At 38.3% G+C, this 18,074-nt stretch overlaps 1 protein-coding gene across 1 annotated transcript in view; it reads left to right on the top strand.

Annotated features, from left to right (window-relative positions):
- The window catches only part of SATB1 (SATB homeobox 1), a 70,927-nt gene that overhangs the window by 18,768 nt on the left and 34,085 nt on the right, over positions 1-18,074 (top strand). The window contains exons 5-7 of the mRNA XM_062567829.1: positions 5,411-5,522; positions 8,209-8,663; positions 17,016-17,228. Of these exons, the coding sequence (XP_062423813.1) occupies positions 5,411-5,522; positions 8,209-8,663; positions 17,016-17,228 (780 nt within the window). The remainder of the gene's footprint in view (positions 1-5,410; positions 5,523-8,208; positions 8,664-17,015; positions 17,229-18,074) is intronic.

Here is an 18,074-nt window from a genome sequence, read left to right as displayed (position 1 = left end):
GAAGTGAAAATAGAATAGAGCCTTAAAAGTTTGGCTTTAAAAAATGGAGCCAGTAGTTTGACAGATTGTTCAGTAAATGTTCATTTTATTGAGAATTATAAAAAAGGTGCTTAACGCCTCTGTGCCATTAATATAATACATTAAAAGGTTACTGTCAAGATTAGTGTTTCAGCTCTGAAAATTGACTGTAGGGTTTATGGGCAGCACTGTTCATATTCTGCTTGAAAGATAAGGTATCTTCTACTGCACTTGACAAAACCATTACATTATTATGAGGCTTTATATTGAAAAACTTGATAAATAGTAAAACATAAATAAAATCTCATTTGAAAAGAGGGAGAATTATTCCTGTCTGTCTGATAGCCACATTTAACAGATGCAGATTTGTATGTAAAACAGTTGTGAAAATAGCCAGTGTCAAACTAGTGCAAAATTAAACTTGTGGGGTGTTCTGTTTTCAGTGTCTGTTATTGTTGAAGTACTCCATTTCAAAAGCATGCGTTCCTTCCTACAGAAAAAGGAATCAGATTCCTTAGTTGAAATTAATTAGCATTCAGAAACCAGATAGCATGTTTTTGGGTATTCATGAGATCTCTGTTTGAAAAAATGTTTTTAACTTGTAGAAATGTGTTGCAACACACAGATGGGAAGAAAAAGAAAAAAAAATCTCTTTAGCAAGCACTGTGTGTAAAAGGAATATTACATTTTGCACGCTCCTGATTACCCTGTGTAAACAGTTTTTGACATCTGTCTTTATAGTTTTCGAGGAGAGGAAGACTTTGTTAAAAGAACCATTTTTATACAGCAGTCACCATTTCAGTCTTGCTTTACCTGTATTATGAAAGCAGATGGTCTGCATGTCTTTTGAATATTTATAACTATCAAAAACAATCTCTTGCTATTCACCCTTAGGCTTATGAGATGTCAGGACTGTTCTGGTTGAAAAAAAATCATCTTGGGTGTTTACAGAAAGAGGATTACATTAAGCTGAAATGACTATACATTTTCCAGTTTAATATTTGTCCATCAGCTGTTTAATCGTATTTAGATAATTGTGTAAATAAGTTGTTGCAGCCCTTGCCCCTTCCAGTGAGCAGGCTTGAAGCTTTAAACACTGCTGAATGAGTTGCAAAAAAGCTTGGAATTTTTTTTCCTAGTTAAACAATCCAAAAAGCATAAGTAAGTTTTGGTTACAACGCTGCTTTTGAGGGGGATGTTTCATTTGCAAAGGAATCCCCAATATCCAAATTAGCTGAGTTGTTTTAGGAAGCTGTTGTGTCTGTTACTACTCACTGCTGAGTCTGTGAGGATGTGTTTGTTCTGTGTAAATACTGCAGCCCAACTGCCCCTTCATGAGGCATGAAAACAACCTCGTTCTACTCATATAAAAATAATTTTAAGGTTATTTAGGGGAAGTTTTGGGACTGTGGGGGTTAAAAGCTTTTTTGACTGGAAGCTGAGCAATCACTGATAACAGATTTTGCTGTGGTTGGTTGATTTGGCAGAAAAGCATGAACAGTTTTGGTTTAGATGATTGAATTAACCTGATTAACATTGTTTTTGTTGTTTTGCGAAAAGGACAACAGTTTACTTTTAGCGATGATCGAACAGTACTTCACCTGGTTGGTGAGCATTGTTAGGGGAAATGATTCAGAAACGCCTCCCTCGTAGCCCCTGCAACAGTGGCTGAAATGAGCAGCCAGCATATAAACCCCTCAACTCCTCCTGTCTTGCAGGATGCACCTCACCTTACATTCAGGTACAGTGCAAAAGGTGTCTGGTGCCACTGTTTCATTAGTTTTTATTCAGCGGGCATTCAAAATGAATTCTGGTTGAGATTTAACGTATTTCCCCAGAGAGTTCCACAACTTCTTTGAGAAATTACAGTGGCTGGTTTTCAAATCTCTTGATGTTTAATCTTCCCGAGAGAATGGATTTGGTTCAAGCTTCACTGAGTGAACCTCAGCTGAACTTCAGAACAAATCTAGCCCTACCTCCGCACAGTTGTTGAATGCCTAATTATAATTAACTTATTTGGCTAAAAAAAGAGCACTTGGGCTGTAGCAGATGGTATCATTCCAGAATAGTGGGATTTCTGTGAAGGTGGCACCATTTCAGACTAGATCTTCTGATTCTCAGAAAAGGGCTGCAAGTGTGCTGTTTGGGGGAAGAGCTAGAGGGAGATGAGAGGGGGAAATGCATGGTCTGGAAGTCTTGCAACTTAAAGTTCAAGGAGAAGCTTGCGGAGAAATGTTGAATCTGTGGATCTGTGGCCAGTTTTTGCATTCTATCAATTTTCTTTGCAACATGTGGAAAAGAAATCAGTGTATGAGTGATAAATGTGATACTTTTGAATATGTCTGGTATTTCTATGGTATATCCATATTCCTTGTCCATGGAAAGTATCTGCCTCTGTGACTCGTAGAGGAGGTATGTCTAGGTACAGTACTACTTCAATATAATGTGTTTCAAATATGACCATTCTCATTTTGATAATTGATAAATCTGAACTGATCTGTGGGAAGTTGCTCATGTGCAGTGGTGATCAGGGAAAGAGCGAAAGCTTCAATATTCCTCAGTCTAAATTGTGGATCTCTGAAGACAGCTAACTCAGAAGGTTTTAATCTTCATGTTTAGGCTCTAAGCACAGTGGACATCCATATATGTAAATTGCCGCTAAACCATACAGGAATTGGCCTTTTCTAGTAGGTTTGTTTTTATGAACCCCAGAGAATAAGTATGCAGACAGGAGATAGAAATCCACTGGCAAAGGGAGTGATTGGGTAAAAGTGTGCATGCAGCTAATATACACAGGACATAATATTACTTCCAGGCACATAAAGGGACGGCCTTTCTGGTCGCTGTTGACTACTGCCTTCCAAAAAGTTTGTTCTGCTCGTCTCTACAGGAAAGTGCATCTCTCTGCACTGACATGACTGCAAGTTTGATGACAACATAATAAATAAAGAATAGAAACAATGAAATTCAATGTTGTCAAGTTATTCTGAGTTAACAAGGTAGTAATATTTTATCTGGCTTGTAAAATTTTGCCTTCAGTGAATTAGTAAATAAATCATTGATTCCTTCTGATGAGGATTCTTAGCGTAGGTAATATCACTTGAATGTTTGTGTGAAGTGTTCTCAAAGAAAAAGCAGGATAATTTTAATTTTGAAATATGTTGGTAACGTCTGTGCTTTGTTTTTCTTGCTACTTTGAGAATTTAGAGTTAAATCCCAATATTAGTCATCAAAATCTCAAATTCACATTATGTCAAAAAGCTAGAGTTTCTAACAGTGCTTGAATAGTCCAGTCTCCTGTTTGGTTGTAAAATACAGTAACTGCATTTGCTCCCAAGGAAGCAGGGCATGTCATAAACTGCCATGTCATTGGCATATATTCTTTGTAAAATGACATGGATGAGAAGACTAGGAAATCTTTGGCAAACATCTTCGCCAGTAGCAGGAAATTCACTAAAACTAATATTAATATACATATTTTCATGCTTACTAAAATTATAATGGCAGGAGAATATATCAGAAATGGGCAGAATCAAAATTAAAAAGATTGACCCTGAAATCTAAATTGTAAGCACAAAACATGCACAAGCTTATGTGGGGAAAGTGGCCCATTACATGTGCAGCTCCGCATCTTGCACATGCAAATGCCTGGGTTGCATGTGCAGTTGTCCATGTACTTGTATAATTCATCAGTTCAGATTCATAGCATTTTTAATGACACCTTATGTATCTTGCACCCAGGCTTAAACTGCCTTAATCTGTAGAAGACTTTAAACAATAGTTTTTTAAGTATTAGACATTAATAATACTGCTCCTATATTGGAAATTCAAGTTGGATTCAGCTGAGCTTGGTTTGGGTCATTCAGGCTAAAGTTAGGGTCATCTACAAAGATTTCATTCTACTTTTATACTACTGACAAAAGGCTTTTAGCTAATTTCAGAAATGCCAGATTAGTTTCAAGGAATGGTAAGAATTTTGGTGATTCAGAAAAACGTAATAATAGCTTCCTGATGAGTAGAGGGTATCCACACGTGGCATGAATAATACAGACTTACTCTAACGGTACTGCAGTTCCACAAATAGCATGTTACTGAGTAACACGTTAGAAAACAAATGGTTATAATGAACTTCACTAAGATCAATAATCAAAGCACTTTTACTCAGAAGCTGGAATAGCCTTATAATAGTCAGTCTTATAGTAATATTTACTGCATTTTTACTCTAAATTGTTTCTTCTAGTGGTTATCACAGTTTGTATAACAAAGGGTTCATGCTGTACATTGATTTTACGACAGCACAAATATAGCTAAATATTACATGCTGAATAGCACAGAAACATAATAATCAGGGCTTTGTCTTCTTGACTGTCATTGTTTTCTCAATATGCTGGACAATTTCTGTAGTTAAGCTAAAAGTAGCTACTTCCCACATAAAAATCTGAAGTGTGGCAAAGTTCAGTCTACTGAAATTACATTTACTAGTTTTGTTGTTCATACATTATATGCTGAGTATAATTTTCAGGTTGGAGCAGTGCTTCATTTTGCAAGGCTTAGTCCTAATTGATTTTATAAGAGAATGTACTAGAATTGAAAGTTTTATGCATTGTAAATTCCACTGTATTAAAATTGGCTAAAATTGAGCTGAAGGTAAAATTCTCGCTGTCACTATCTGATACCGCAGGAACACTTTGAGAAAAAATCATCTCTATCATTCTGTTTTATATTTTATGGCTAATACTCAGTTACAGAATTAGACATGACAATGAGAGTTTTCCAAAAGCCCATTTCTGTGAATCATTTAAATATCCTGTTTAGGAAGAGCAAGGCTGGGATTGTTTTGGTCTGTTACGTATGCATTTTATCCTACTATAAATCCCCTTGCTGTGTCCTACTGTTAGCTCATTCAGATTAACTTTGGTCTTACAATTCGTTGGGTTCAACGAGGTCTGAAAGTGGCACAAAGGGAATGGGCTGTTTTGGAATATTTAGGGTTGTTTGCATTTCTGGAATCAGTGTAGCATTTGTAGGCTTGTATACCTCTGTGGGCATGGGAGGGCTCAAATGAACTTAAAAGCAGAAATAATACTAAAAAATTCAAGATGAATGTCTTCAGTTCAGAGCCCATCCCATTGCCCGAAGTGTCTTTGTCAATAACTTTGTTCTTCTCTTAGTGCATCTGCTCTTTTTGCTCCAGTTTATAGTATACCTCGTTTTGTTTTAATGTTCAATTAATGAGTTTTTTTTAAAGGCTTTGGACAATAGGATTAAAAATGCAGCATGGTCCTCAAAGTCTAAAAGTATAATCATTTCAACAGTTGAAATAATTTGTGCTTTGACTTGTACTACTATGTATTACAGATGATTTTTTTTTTCTTTTCCCCTTTTCACACAGAGTATGATTTCTTCCATTGTGAACAGCACTTACTATGCAAATGTCTCAGCAGCAAAATGTCAGGAATTTGGAAGGTGGTATAAACATTTCAAGAAGGCAAAAGATATGATGGGTAAGCAAGAAAAAAAAAGTTGCCATGATGGTGGATACATACCATTAAGTGTCATGTTGAGGTCTGTCACAGTCACATAAGAAGCCAGGTCCCTTCACAGGAAGTTTAGGATGCTTTTGATGAGTAGATTTAGAAAGTACATATATAGTGAAAGAATTCATTTAAATAAATATTTGCTATTGAAACAGCCAAACTGACTTGGATTGCCAGAGATGTAAAGCTGTCATTCTGTAAATGTAGAGATCTTCTACAGCTTAGAATAATTATTTAAAAAACCTGTTCCTAGAAGTGTGACGGACTGATTTTCTTTTTAATGTTTTTTTTTTGCACTAGCTAACATATATTTAAAGAAAGTCTTCTATAACTGCCACTGCATTCCAACAAGAGTACTGTATTTTTATAAATCCATATTTTTTCTCCAACTGATTTCAACCTATTTTAAATAATAATTAGGACAATTATTTGCCTATTCTAGTGAGCATATGAAAATTACTGGAGGAAAAAAATTAACAGTGGGGTACACTAATTCTTTAGTACCTTTTCTCTTTCTGTGTTGTCCTTTTTAAAACTATTTCTTAAACCTATTAACATAATTTTGGATGCTTTATGTCAGAAAATTTCTACATAATTTTCAATGGAATGAAGAAATAGGACCTCATTGGAATGGGATTTTGAGCTTGTTTTAGCTTTCAGTATTTGAGGCAAAATCATTCATCTACCAAAACGGGTTTCTTGCCTTTTACAGCTTAAGGCTATAATGAAGACAATGTATCACTTTTGTGATAATTGCTTGAATTACTATTCCAAGTGAATGACCCACTTGGGTTGATCTCTACTTTCTGCTAGTGAAAACAGGCAGCTTCTTTCCTTAATCTGCCTTGGACCTTCTGTGTAATTCTGATTTGTTCTAAAAGTTTATAGTCTTATGAGATAATCAAAACCAGTGATAAGACTTAACTAGGTTCCAAGTGGTCCATGAGCCAGTCAGCGTGGCCATTGACAGGAGGATGTGACCATTCCCACTTTGGTGGCAGGGAAGCGCATGTGGCAAGTGCTATGCATGGTGCAAACCCTGCAGAGGGGATGTAGTGAGAATGTGCTCGTGTCTGGGGCAGGAGGCAAATGGAGTTGGCTGCAATTCATGTTACGTGACCTACCAAGACAGGTTCATAGTCTCTCTTTTGGGGACACTGAAACCGGTGAATATGAAACGTGTGTGTTCGCTTGCTTCTGTGTAACCTAATGCTGGGAAGAGAGGCCAACGTATCCCTGAAGCCATGCTGATAAGGAATGGGGACAAGGTGCCTTGATGAGGGACTGAAACCCGCTTCTAGACGTCAGACTTCTGTGCAGATGAACATGCCTTTTTAGTTTCTGCCCATGATGGAAGAGAGGGAGAGGGCAGGGGTGCAGGTGGTAATCCAGGTGCCAGTTTCTTTTTCCGGTTCTCATCCTCTGAAGGACAGGGCGAGATTTTAATGAATAACTGTTAATGAAGATCATAATTACTATGAAAAGCACAGATACTACTCTTTTTTTTTCCTTTTAAATGTTTTTTGTTAGTATAAGAAAAATAATGTCATAGCACTTACATGAAGATACTGGACTTTTGCTTTTTAAATAAAAGCACATTTTCCTAAAGCTATATCTGAACCAGCATTGATAAAAATGTAGAACTGAGATCATTTAAAATGAAAAAGTGGTATACATTGATAAAAGTGAGACACTTTTACATTAACCTGGAGTTATTGTATATCATCTTATTGTATATGAGAGGGGAGCTGGAAAAACTCTTATAGTTTAAAATGTTTTAATTAAAAAAGAGGGTGTGTCAAGGCATATGAGTTAATATTAGAAAAAAATCAACCATGTTGCAAGTCACTGAAAAAAAAAATGCCTACATGGTTGCGAGATAAAGCAGCCCATCTGTGTAATTTACATAAATTATACTAGTTCCTAGGAGTCCCATACAATTGATGCTGCATCTAGAAATGAGCAGAGCATGGGGAAGTCCATACCCCATCCTGCTTGTTACAGATTTCCAGTGGCTGGGAACTGTAGATAGAGTAGCAAGGACTCCTCAGGAGCAACAAGACTAGTCATTGGGGGCTTCTTTCTCTTCACTTCCCTTTCAAAAAGATCTGGGTGTGCTTTCCAATACCAGCCCCCTTTTCTCTTTCTGCACTCATTTCACACTCATTTTATGCAGTGTATGGATTACTTTCCTGTCTCTTGTCCATGCTGCTTCCCTAGTTGCTTACCACTTTGGTCTCAAGTACTTTACATCCATCATTTGTACGTCTGCTTTCTGCAGTCACATGCTCATGTTTTTTCTGGCAATTGTTAAGTTGCACCTTTGCAAAGCACTCAAGAAAAGTTAGTTCTTTGCCATATGTGCTTCTCAGCATATTGTTTCTGTTCTGACGTTTGTCCTAGAGCTCCATAATGACGATGGGCTCTTTGGGTTCTTGGGGGTTTTTTAATGTCTACTACACCTTCCTAGGAAGGCAAAAAATAGTAGCAGTGATGAACTAGGATGGGCAGAACAGTGAGCTTGGACATGAATGTGATTATTTATTTATTTATTTATTTATATCAGCCTGTCTTATGAGGAGCATGAAGTGCACAATTTTCAGTACCTGTGTAGTCTTATGTTGGCTTTTTCAATGTTTCTTTTCCAACGTAGTTGAGATGGATAGCCTTTCTGAACTATCCCAACAAGGTGCCAACCATGTCAACTTCGGTCAGCAGCCAGTCCCAGGGAACACAGCCGAACAGCCTCCATCCCCTGTTCAGCTTTCTCATGGTAGTCAACCATCTGTTCGGACCCCGCTTCCAAACCTGCACCCTGGACTTGTATCTACTCCTATTAGCCCTCAGCTGGTAAATCAGCAGCTGGTAATGGCCCAGTTGCTGAACCAGCAGTATGCAGTGAACAGACTTCTAGCCCAGCAGTCCTTAAACCAACAGTACTTGAACCACCCTCCTCCTGTCAGTAGATCCATGAACAAGCCGTTGGAGCAGCAGGTCTCAACAAACACAGAGGTGTCTTCCGAAATCTACCAGTGGGTCCGTGACGAACTGAAACGAGCAGGAATCTCACAGGCAGTATTTGCACGTGTGGCTTTTAACCGAACTCAGGTCAGTGTTTTTTGGTGGTTTTTTGTTTTTTGTTTTTTTAATCTGAGAGGACTTTTCTCCTTTTTTTTTCTTTTTTTTCCTCTTTTTTATCCCAGTAATTATCAGTAATTTAGTAATTATCACCTTTTAAGTCTCTCTCCTCATTTCTGCTCTGCCACTTAGCTCCTGTGGAAGAACCACACTTCCTGGCAGTGTCCGTGTTGATACAGTATACAGATCTCCAGTGACCAAGTTTGTGGATATACCCACTGTTCTTAGAGGTGTATTTGTTCCTTTCCAGTTGTGATGGTTTTGAATGACTTAATCTTTGCTGGAAAGGAAAATGAACAGCTCTATGCCATTCACGAAGTCACTCAACACATTGCCTTTGTGTTGTGAAGGTATAGCTATACTGACCACATGCATGAACAACCTATATTCTTAGATGTTCTTGAAATAGTCTTTCATTCTTATTTGCATTTACTTTTTTATTTTCTAATAAAAATCTTAATAACACAACTCATAGGCACATTCTGAAATGACCTTAACTGAAAAAAATAAAAATTTTATTTTTAGGTTTTCTGTTCTTTCATGTGGTTTGTAGCTTGTTGTTTTGAGATTGTCGATGTCCACATCAGAGCATATACTTCAGCTCTTCAGTGCAGAAAAAAACTTTAGCCCTAGCAAAGCTGATAAGTAACACTAAAATGTGTTATTTTTTACACCTGTTTTAGAAACTAACCCTGTTATAATTTATTCTGCTCTATGAATTTAACTTAATGCCATGTTGCATGGAATTTAATCAAGCAGAAGTTATGGGAGAAATGTCAGTATATCCAACGCAAATAATAAGATCTCAAAATTTAAAAAAATCTATTTTAACAGGAAATATAATAGGATTCTTAATAAGAAGTATTTTAAATATATTTAACTAAATTAGCTTTGGATTCTACATTTTAAAACTTAAGGAACAAGTATTTGTCCTTCCTAGAATATAATAGAAAATTAGTTTGGGCATTTCTTGAAATGTTGATGTTTCTCCTTGCATAGCTTACTGGATAATGACTGTTTCAAATGCATTTGTACCAGGTTTGCAGCAGCATGTCATTTGGAAACGTTCTGAATTATTATTGTTGCCTTAAAATTTTTTATGTCCTCCTTTAGCTAAAAGGAAGTACAGACATGGTGTGATTTCTCTGTAGAGCTGTGTGTGTGTCCATCTCTGTGTGTGTGTCTTCCCTCTTAACCATGAAAGTATTTCATACATTATTTCATGAGTTACGTGTGTAACTAGTGCAAGGATTACTTATGTGAGTTGAGTTCCAGTATTTGATATTTATATAAATAAATGAACATATATATTTGTTTAATACCGTATTTAATATTTTTACTATTGATATTATTAAGTACTGAAATAATAAGGATAGCTTTGAGTTACCTTTGTCTGGGGCTGTCATCTTACTGGTGCAAAAGGCTGAGCAAATAATTCAGAAAATAAATAATGCGTTAGACACTTATTTCTCAAATTTGTCTAAAAGCAGCTTATTTTCTCCCAGCTTGTTTCCCCCTCAAAATTCATTTGTTCAGTTTTTGACAGCTAGTTTTACATACAGTTTTTGATCTGTCATTTGTGCACGAACATAATTTGTTATTTGAAATACAAGGGTGATTGGTTCTGACTGGACATTGAATTTATATGACACAGCATAAAAAGATGCCCTTGAGATAGGATGAGTGGAACTCTAGGGGCAGATTTCTACTACATGTTCTGATTACGGATTACTAGACATTTTTCTTACTATAAATGCTATTAAAATCTGTTTATAGTTCAGGTCTTCCACAGACATTGAGGTTAACCTGCTTGATGAAATGTGTTCAAAGTGACCCAAATTGTATGGAAACCCCAAAAGTGCATATTGAAAAAAAAATCCAGTGAAAAAATATTACATATATGTGTGTATGTATGTGTATATATATATATATATATATATATGTATGTATTTTGCAATATTCAACTAGATCTACTTTAAAGAACACAGAGTAGTATCCCCATATACTACAATTTGTGTTGTCTAATTATATTAGTATTTAAAGTTAGCTGCTTAAGTGTTTGCAATATTTGTTATTTATTGTAGCAGGTGTGGGGAACAGAAAGGAAAAAATACTGGGAGTTTAGGCAATATTAGCCTTATTCTTGTAAAAAGATATCTCAGCCTGCTCATAGGCAAGTGAAACCCCATTGACTGCAGAAGAGTTCGTTGTAGGCACGTTTTTTTTCTTTGCCAAATTAAAACCTGTCAGTTATATCCACAGTAACAGCTGAAGCCCAAGTAGGCATACAAGTCTAGATACCTGTGATTTTTGTTATGAAAGCATTTAGATTTGTTTTGCTTGCTGTATTTCAGAATTTATAACAACTTATTCAAGAATTTATTTAAGGATCACATTTAAGTAAAATTAGGGTAACACTTCAGTAAATGATGCTATTTAGAAGTTATTTTCTAATGCTGATGTAAAATCTGTTGTCCCTTTTTTGGGGGATAGAGCAAATAGTAATGCTTGTTTAAATTCAGCTACTGTTTTCTGAGATAAAAAGCTAACTCAGGCTTAACAGTGACATTTTTGAAACTGTCATAAGCATATTTGAGCTGTGTCCAGGGACCATATCATGCCATCAGCTTTTGAAGGCAGAAGACTTCACTGAAATCGGTTAGGAGTTCTGCGCAAAAAACCTGATGTCTAGATACAGTCTCAGATGAGGGAAGAGATTTGCTTTCAGCATAAAAGTAAAGGAAGGAAGTGAATTTTAAATAAAAAAGTAATTCACCTTAATGTTTTGGTAACAAAAATGGACTTTGGTTGAATTGGCTGAAGATGTTGGCACCTCCCATTTTACAGACTTGCACTGTACAGTACGAATACAGAATTTGGCAGTTTTGGGATGAGTGAGGGGAATTCTACCAGCTCAGAGTGGTATTCAACATTTGGCGATATTTTTCAAGGATTTTTGTGTTGGGGGGAAGAACGTTGACTAGAAATATTTCTGTCTACTCCCAGCCCAAAAGAAAGAATTTGGATAAAATTACTTCTGATCTTTCCTTTTTTTTAAAATAGAAAGTTATCATTTAGAAGATAGAGGGGATAAAACCCCCAGCCACGCCTAAGGAAATCTCAGGGGCGTTCTTAGTCTCTTCTTGGATAATTTCTCCCTAGTCCTGGTGTCAGGATGTTAGTTTCAAAAATGTGTAGCTCTCAGGAATGTGTCTTGCAAAGATTAATCAAAGAAGAGTCCAGAAAGCCATAACTGGGGTGAAAATGAGCATCTCCACTCATGCACAGTGGCGCGACTGTGGCCGGCAGCAGCAGAGGGGTCTGTGGATGGCACACCTCTCACGTTTCTCCCCATCCCTCCTAAGAAGGCTCCAGTGTGCAGTTGGCTCCCGAATTTCATTTGTCCTTCAGCAGTTGCGATTCCAGTTCACTGGCCGCAAAGAAATAGCGTGAATCCTGTTAGAAGCTCTTTGTTGTGCACCATGGAAAAGTTTATTGCGTCAGGATTTGTCCTGGCAGGTCTGAATTTCACCTCAAGCCTGGCTAGCAAATGTGGGTACCAGCTTCTGTGTTTGCAAGGGGAATTCCAGTAAACTGAGCTGCTGATGTTTCAGTTGCCGTTCAACTGAATTAATAAATTTAGTGTGTTTTCCCAGCTGATGTCAGTGTGCTGTGCAGACACCTTATGCTGTCGAAATTCCCAGGCTCGAGTCAGCTTTTTTCTGCATTTTTCTGGGCGTTTGTATCCCGCTGATTCTCGCTGGCCTGGGGACCGGGGCGCCAGCGAAGGGCAGTCCCAGGCGGACGTGCCGAAACGTGGTGTCCTGATGCCAACCCTTCCTACAGCCTCTGTGAGCAAATAGCATCCAGCCGATTGCCCAGTTTCTAGTAAACTGGGAGGCCCTTTAGTGTGCTCAGGTCTTTCTCAAAAGAGCTGGAGCATCAGCGTTTGTTCATCCCGACCGCTCCGCGGCACGAGCTGGGATCACGCTGCAGGGAGGTGACCTCTCCTCTCCGGCGTTGCAGGAGGAGGGGGAGTGCTCCTGTCGCTTTTCTTCTTCCCACAAGCAACAGGTTTTCATCTGAACATTTTGGAATACTCCTCGGTCTTTCTGCCAGATGCCGTTCTCTTCCCCTCTTTTCTCCTTCACCCCCCATGCTTTCTTGTTCAAAAAATTAGTTGCCAGAATACATTGCATTTCTTTCGTATATAGTGCCTTTTTCGTATGTGAAAACGTCTGTGCATTTAGGATAGTCTCATACTAAGTCTGGGCAATTGCTGTTTCGAGGGAGAACTCTTGGATGCAGTAAACTATTCTATAATTTTAAAACAAAATCCAAGTTTACACCAATCACCTTCTCAGGCACTTTTTTTCCCCTTCCATTTTGTCTTTGGCACACTTTATTTTCCAGTAAAATGAAAAATGAAGATGGATTATTCAAAATTGATAACAGTAATGGACCATCATGTAATGTTTTATTGAATTTGAGTTCTGTAAATTATGTGGTAGAGGGAAATTTGCCTGCTTAAGTATAACAGAAATTGCCACTGTATTCATATAATTCTTCGTAGTGTAATTTAAGAAAAAGCACACTATCCATATCGCTATTGAATAAAAGGTAAAAAGGTGCTATTACACTATCATGACAGCTCTCCTCTTGCTACTAAGCGACATAGATAAATGTGTCTGCTTATAACTTACTTGGCAGGGATCCAGGCTGCTGGGTGGAGCTTGCAAATAATCTTCCACCTGGACATGTGACTGAAGCACACTGCAAGGGAGACGGATAGTGTTCAGGGCCGTGCTGCGTGTTTTGGGGAGGTTTTGGCAAATTGCATTTTTCTTCTCGGAGCTTTGAAGTTCTGCAAGGTTGATAAAATCTGTTTGAATCAGTGATTATGTTCAAAGAGGAGACAAACTGGGGGCCAGACAGGCAGTGTTTTTGTTCATATTGGCAGGCACTTTCATTTATCTCCAATTTTAAAGAATTCATAATTAGCTTTTGAAAGCACTGATAATATTTATTGAACATTTTTGTGCAATTAGTAATGAATTATACTTGTGATGAGGTGTATATTCCCCCCCTCTCACACACACACACCCACCCCGATAAGATTTGGTAACATCTTAAGAAAATACATTTCCAGTGTGAGAAGAGTAAACAGGAAGAAGAGTGAGGAGGACCCTGTCCCTAACAGTTTTTATAATCTCTGTGCAAAATGGCATTTAGCATTTGGACATCCTGATGTACAGTATCAGGAGATCATACCAAGAGATGTATATTGGTAAATCGATTCAAGCCTGGTGGAATAAATAGTAAATCTCTGCCTGTCAGTATGTGAAAGGATGCAAAGGCTGAAGCATTCTTTCTAGGATTTTCCTGTTTTATGTTTTGTCGTACGATCTTTTGCTGAATTTCAGTGCTAAAAAAATTGAAGCACTAGCACCGAAGTAGTGTTTGATGCAGAGAAACTGCAGTGTACGGCTCCCCCACACATCGCGCAGCGCCTGCTTTCACGCGTTACTCACACACGTGTTCTGACCTTCAGGTTCGAAGTTCCTAGCAATAAGCATCTCTTCCATGCCTTCCCCCAGCGCTCCTGCCTCCCTCTTCTCTCTACATCTGCCTCCTTTCCTGCGCTTCCAGCTCGTGCTAAGAATCATGGCAGTGATGAGGGAGGACAGGGGCGTGATTACTTTATGGCATTTCTATTCACCAAGAACTGTCCTACAGAAATGCCTATAGTGGCAAACACCACAAAAATACAACCGTCTATTTTCCTTGTGTATTTATTTCACTGAGGGGGAAAAGCTATACGAGAAAAAAACAGCCTTTTCCACTTGTTTAAGCTGCCCACTATGTGGGAAAGGCTTATACCAGTCAATATTTTTAGTATGGGCTAGACTATTTTTCAAGGATATTTTCTGCCGCTGACAGTGGGTTGTTAGTAATGAGTCTCCTCTCCTGCCAGTGATCAGTCCACTTGAGGTTTTCTTTTATTATTGTTATTATTAGTCCTGTTGCAGTTGTTTTCAGCAGAGCAGTGGTCAGAAATCGCATGTGTTTACACCTCAGTCATACTTCCTGTGTTCTGCAGGCAGCTTTGCCTTGTCTCCAGTGGCACTAAATCATTTTTGACTCCTCCTGGGAGGATGGGTAGTATAACCCTACCACTGACAAACACTAAAAGCAGTGGCCTTGAGTACTTAAAGTATAACAAACTCATATATAATAACTTCCATATTTGTTGATAAGTAAGTTTATTGTTGGGACTAATCATTATGAAAATTTTTAAAGATTATAATCCACACAAATGCCATTTTTATCTGTAACTCATATATTTACCTTCTGAATAGTTTCTACCTGGACACCAGCAAAGAGGAGGGATGAAGAATAGTGGTAAGAAAGTATCCACCAGGATTTTATTTTTTCATCCTCCTCCAGATTGTTTCAGGCTCAGTGCTGGAAAGCATGTTTGTATTTTGCTTCCCCGTTCCCTCCTGCAAGTGCCACTGCATACGGGGAGCCCAGTCGACCTAAGAGAGGGGTCCGCAGCCCATCTCCATGAACTGGGTGTGGGAAGCTGGAACTTTGTTGGAGGAGCGCTCTCCTTCCAGCTCTCCTCCTAGAATGTTTATAAGGGGCATTTGGCAGGTATGAAAGGACCTTCAGGAGAGGTGACAACTTCTTTAGGGTCCTGCTCATGTCAGATATCACTACAGAGGTGACAGCGAGCAGAGGCTTGTGCAGTAGATTTTTGTAGCACCTTGTTAGGAACAGATGTCTAAAACAGGATTGCCTCTAAGTTTTAGCATTTTTATTGCCTCCTTCCCCTCCCCCCTCCACCCCTTGATAAGGAGCTTAAATGCAACTCTAAGAAAAAAGCACTGAGTTGTGCTATTTCTTCAGAACAACATCCATGTTCGCTTTACACTAGCCATAAAAACATCTCAGACCAAACCATTCCTTGTCCCATTGTGACAGCAGTATTTATTTTAAAAACAAGTTCACATTTGCTTTTGCAAAAATTAGTTTTCTTGTCCTACCTTGTCACTTCAAGACAGTAGAGTATTTTGTATTTCTGACATACTTAAAAGGAGGGTTTGGTGGGGGAAGGGAGAAATTTCAAGAACCTGTCGGCATTAAAGTTCTCATTGCACTCATAGGTTCATAAAAGTTTCATCTTTTAGAGTAATTAGGTGTCCCAGCTCACCAGACCTGCTCCATTGCTGAGAGTCGAGATCAAATGATTGCACAGGAAACCTGGGGTGGTCTGTATAAGCCTGCTGCCGTCCGCAGCTGGCCGTTTCTGGCTTGCTGCTACTTACACTCCATTTGCTGTTTTTCTTTCCAATACTCACTTCAATATATCTTTGCCGGCCTCTGAAAATCGCCAAACGACGGCAGCAGTAAACAGACCAAGGAACTGGGACCCGCAGCCCTTCCCAAACAGGCTCCCTGAAACCAGAGATAAGTTCCCAAACTCGCCCTTGCCAACCAGCTGCTCCCTTGTGGAAAGTATTGTCGACCTGCAACAACTTGCCACTCTTCACAATCAAAACTCTATGTAATATCCTAAGTGCCTGTTAAAGGACATCCCCATGTACATGGCATTTTGAATCAAAAATGTATTTGCTACCTACACCCTTTCTGACAGGTCTGCGGATGGTTTTGCAGAATTTTGACTTCAACATCAGTTGCCAAAACTGTTTTTAAACTGATATGTCTCTTTGGTCTTGTTAATTCGCCTCTCAAAACAAGGTATCGACATACAACAAATATGGACCTGAGTCAGTTAAGTAGTACTCTAGGAACGCTATGCGTTTACCATTTGTCATCTCAGATTAATTCTGAAATACCACTTCTTCCCAAGGTGTGGTTTAAGTTGCTGTAAATGTGGAAAGCCATTTCTATAAGTTCACTATGTTTTTTTTCTAGAAAACATGAGTACAAGCTAGTGCCTCTAAAATAGGTGAATTTCATTTACTCCTAACTTCTCATTGTCTGGTGACTGTGAAAGATTTTATGGCAAATTAAACCAGTAAAAGAAAGGAGACCAATTAGGCAAATTCACTTTACGTTGTATATAAAACAGATGCTTAATAAAATTAAGAGTACAATTGAGGCGCTCTTCTCTGCTACCTAAATTGTCATTAATATATTCCTATGTGGAGTGAATAGTACATTTGTTGCTGTTCTTGTTCTAAACCTTGTGGAAAGAATGAAAAGAAATGATTGGCAGTGGCTTTGCAGAGGGCATTTTTATGAAAGCTCACCTAGGCTAACTATCCAGCCTTTTCTTCCTCCCCCTCCCTACAGGGCTTGCTCTCAGAAATCCTCCGAAAGGAAGAGGATCCCAAGACTGCCTCGCAGTCCTTACTGGTAAACCTTCGGGCTATGCAGAACTTCTTGCAGCTGCCAGAAGCCGAACGAGATCGAATTTACCAGGACGAAAGGGAAAGGAGCTTGAACGCAGCCTCTGCCATGGGCCCAGCACCTCTCATAAGCACACCGCCTAGCCGTCCTCCACAAGTAAACTGCTCTCTATGTCTTCTAGATGTGCTCATTCTGCTTTCTCAGTGTCCTGCTGGGTGATACTTTTTATTATTATTATTATTATTAAAAAAAGCTTACTAGTGCTACTACATTTTTTTAAAGCTAGTTGAATCATTATTTTCAGTGCATATCACAAATTAAATTTAGGAAATGCCTTGGATGATAGTGGCAGCTCGTTACTATATATTCTGTAGTTTTAAGATAAATTCTATACATTATGGCACGTACACAAGGGGTTTTTGCTTGCTCTATTAAGACTTGAGCTTGATCTGGTCTTAGAACATCCTGGCTTTTAGCTCTTTTTTTTTTTTTTTTTTTTCCTTAGAGTTGTCAGGTGTTGTTTTTATGTTACAATTTTCAATAGTGAATTTAAAGGATTTGGATAACTGAACTGAGTGGGAATGAAAGTCGAAGTATCACTTAGTACATCATATTGCCTTAAAAATTATCTTCCAGAAAACAAAAAGCTAAAGGCATGGGGGAGAGACTGTTCCCTCTCAAAATGTTGGGTTTTCCTTCACTAAGTCAAGCCATTGACAGCTTGCAACGCTCTTCTAATTTATGCCTGTATGTCCAAATGGCATCCATTCAATCACTCTGCTGGAGCATAACAGTCTTGCTGTATCCATCGCTCTGGAAGATTGGGATATGTTCATTAAATCTTAATTCAGTGCTCATTCAAATGAAGCTCCTATTGATTTCTGCAAAATCTAGTGGGTCTATTTGTTTAATGCTCCAAAAAATGAGTAAGTTTGACAGACTGGGATCCAGAAATGCAGTGTTGCAGTCCTTATGTCTGTCAAAGAAACTCTAGAATTTATG

The sequence above is a fragment of the Rhea pennata genome, chromosome 2 (assembly GCF_028389875.1).
Source record: "Rhea pennata isolate bPtePen1 chromosome 2, bPtePen1.pri, whole genome shotgun sequence".
Taxonomy (NCBI): domain Eukaryota; kingdom Metazoa; phylum Chordata; class Aves; order Rheiformes; family Rheidae; genus Rhea; species Rhea pennata.
The sequence above is the reverse complement of the archived record's forward strand: the minus strand, read 5'-3'. Positions and strand labels throughout refer to the sequence as shown.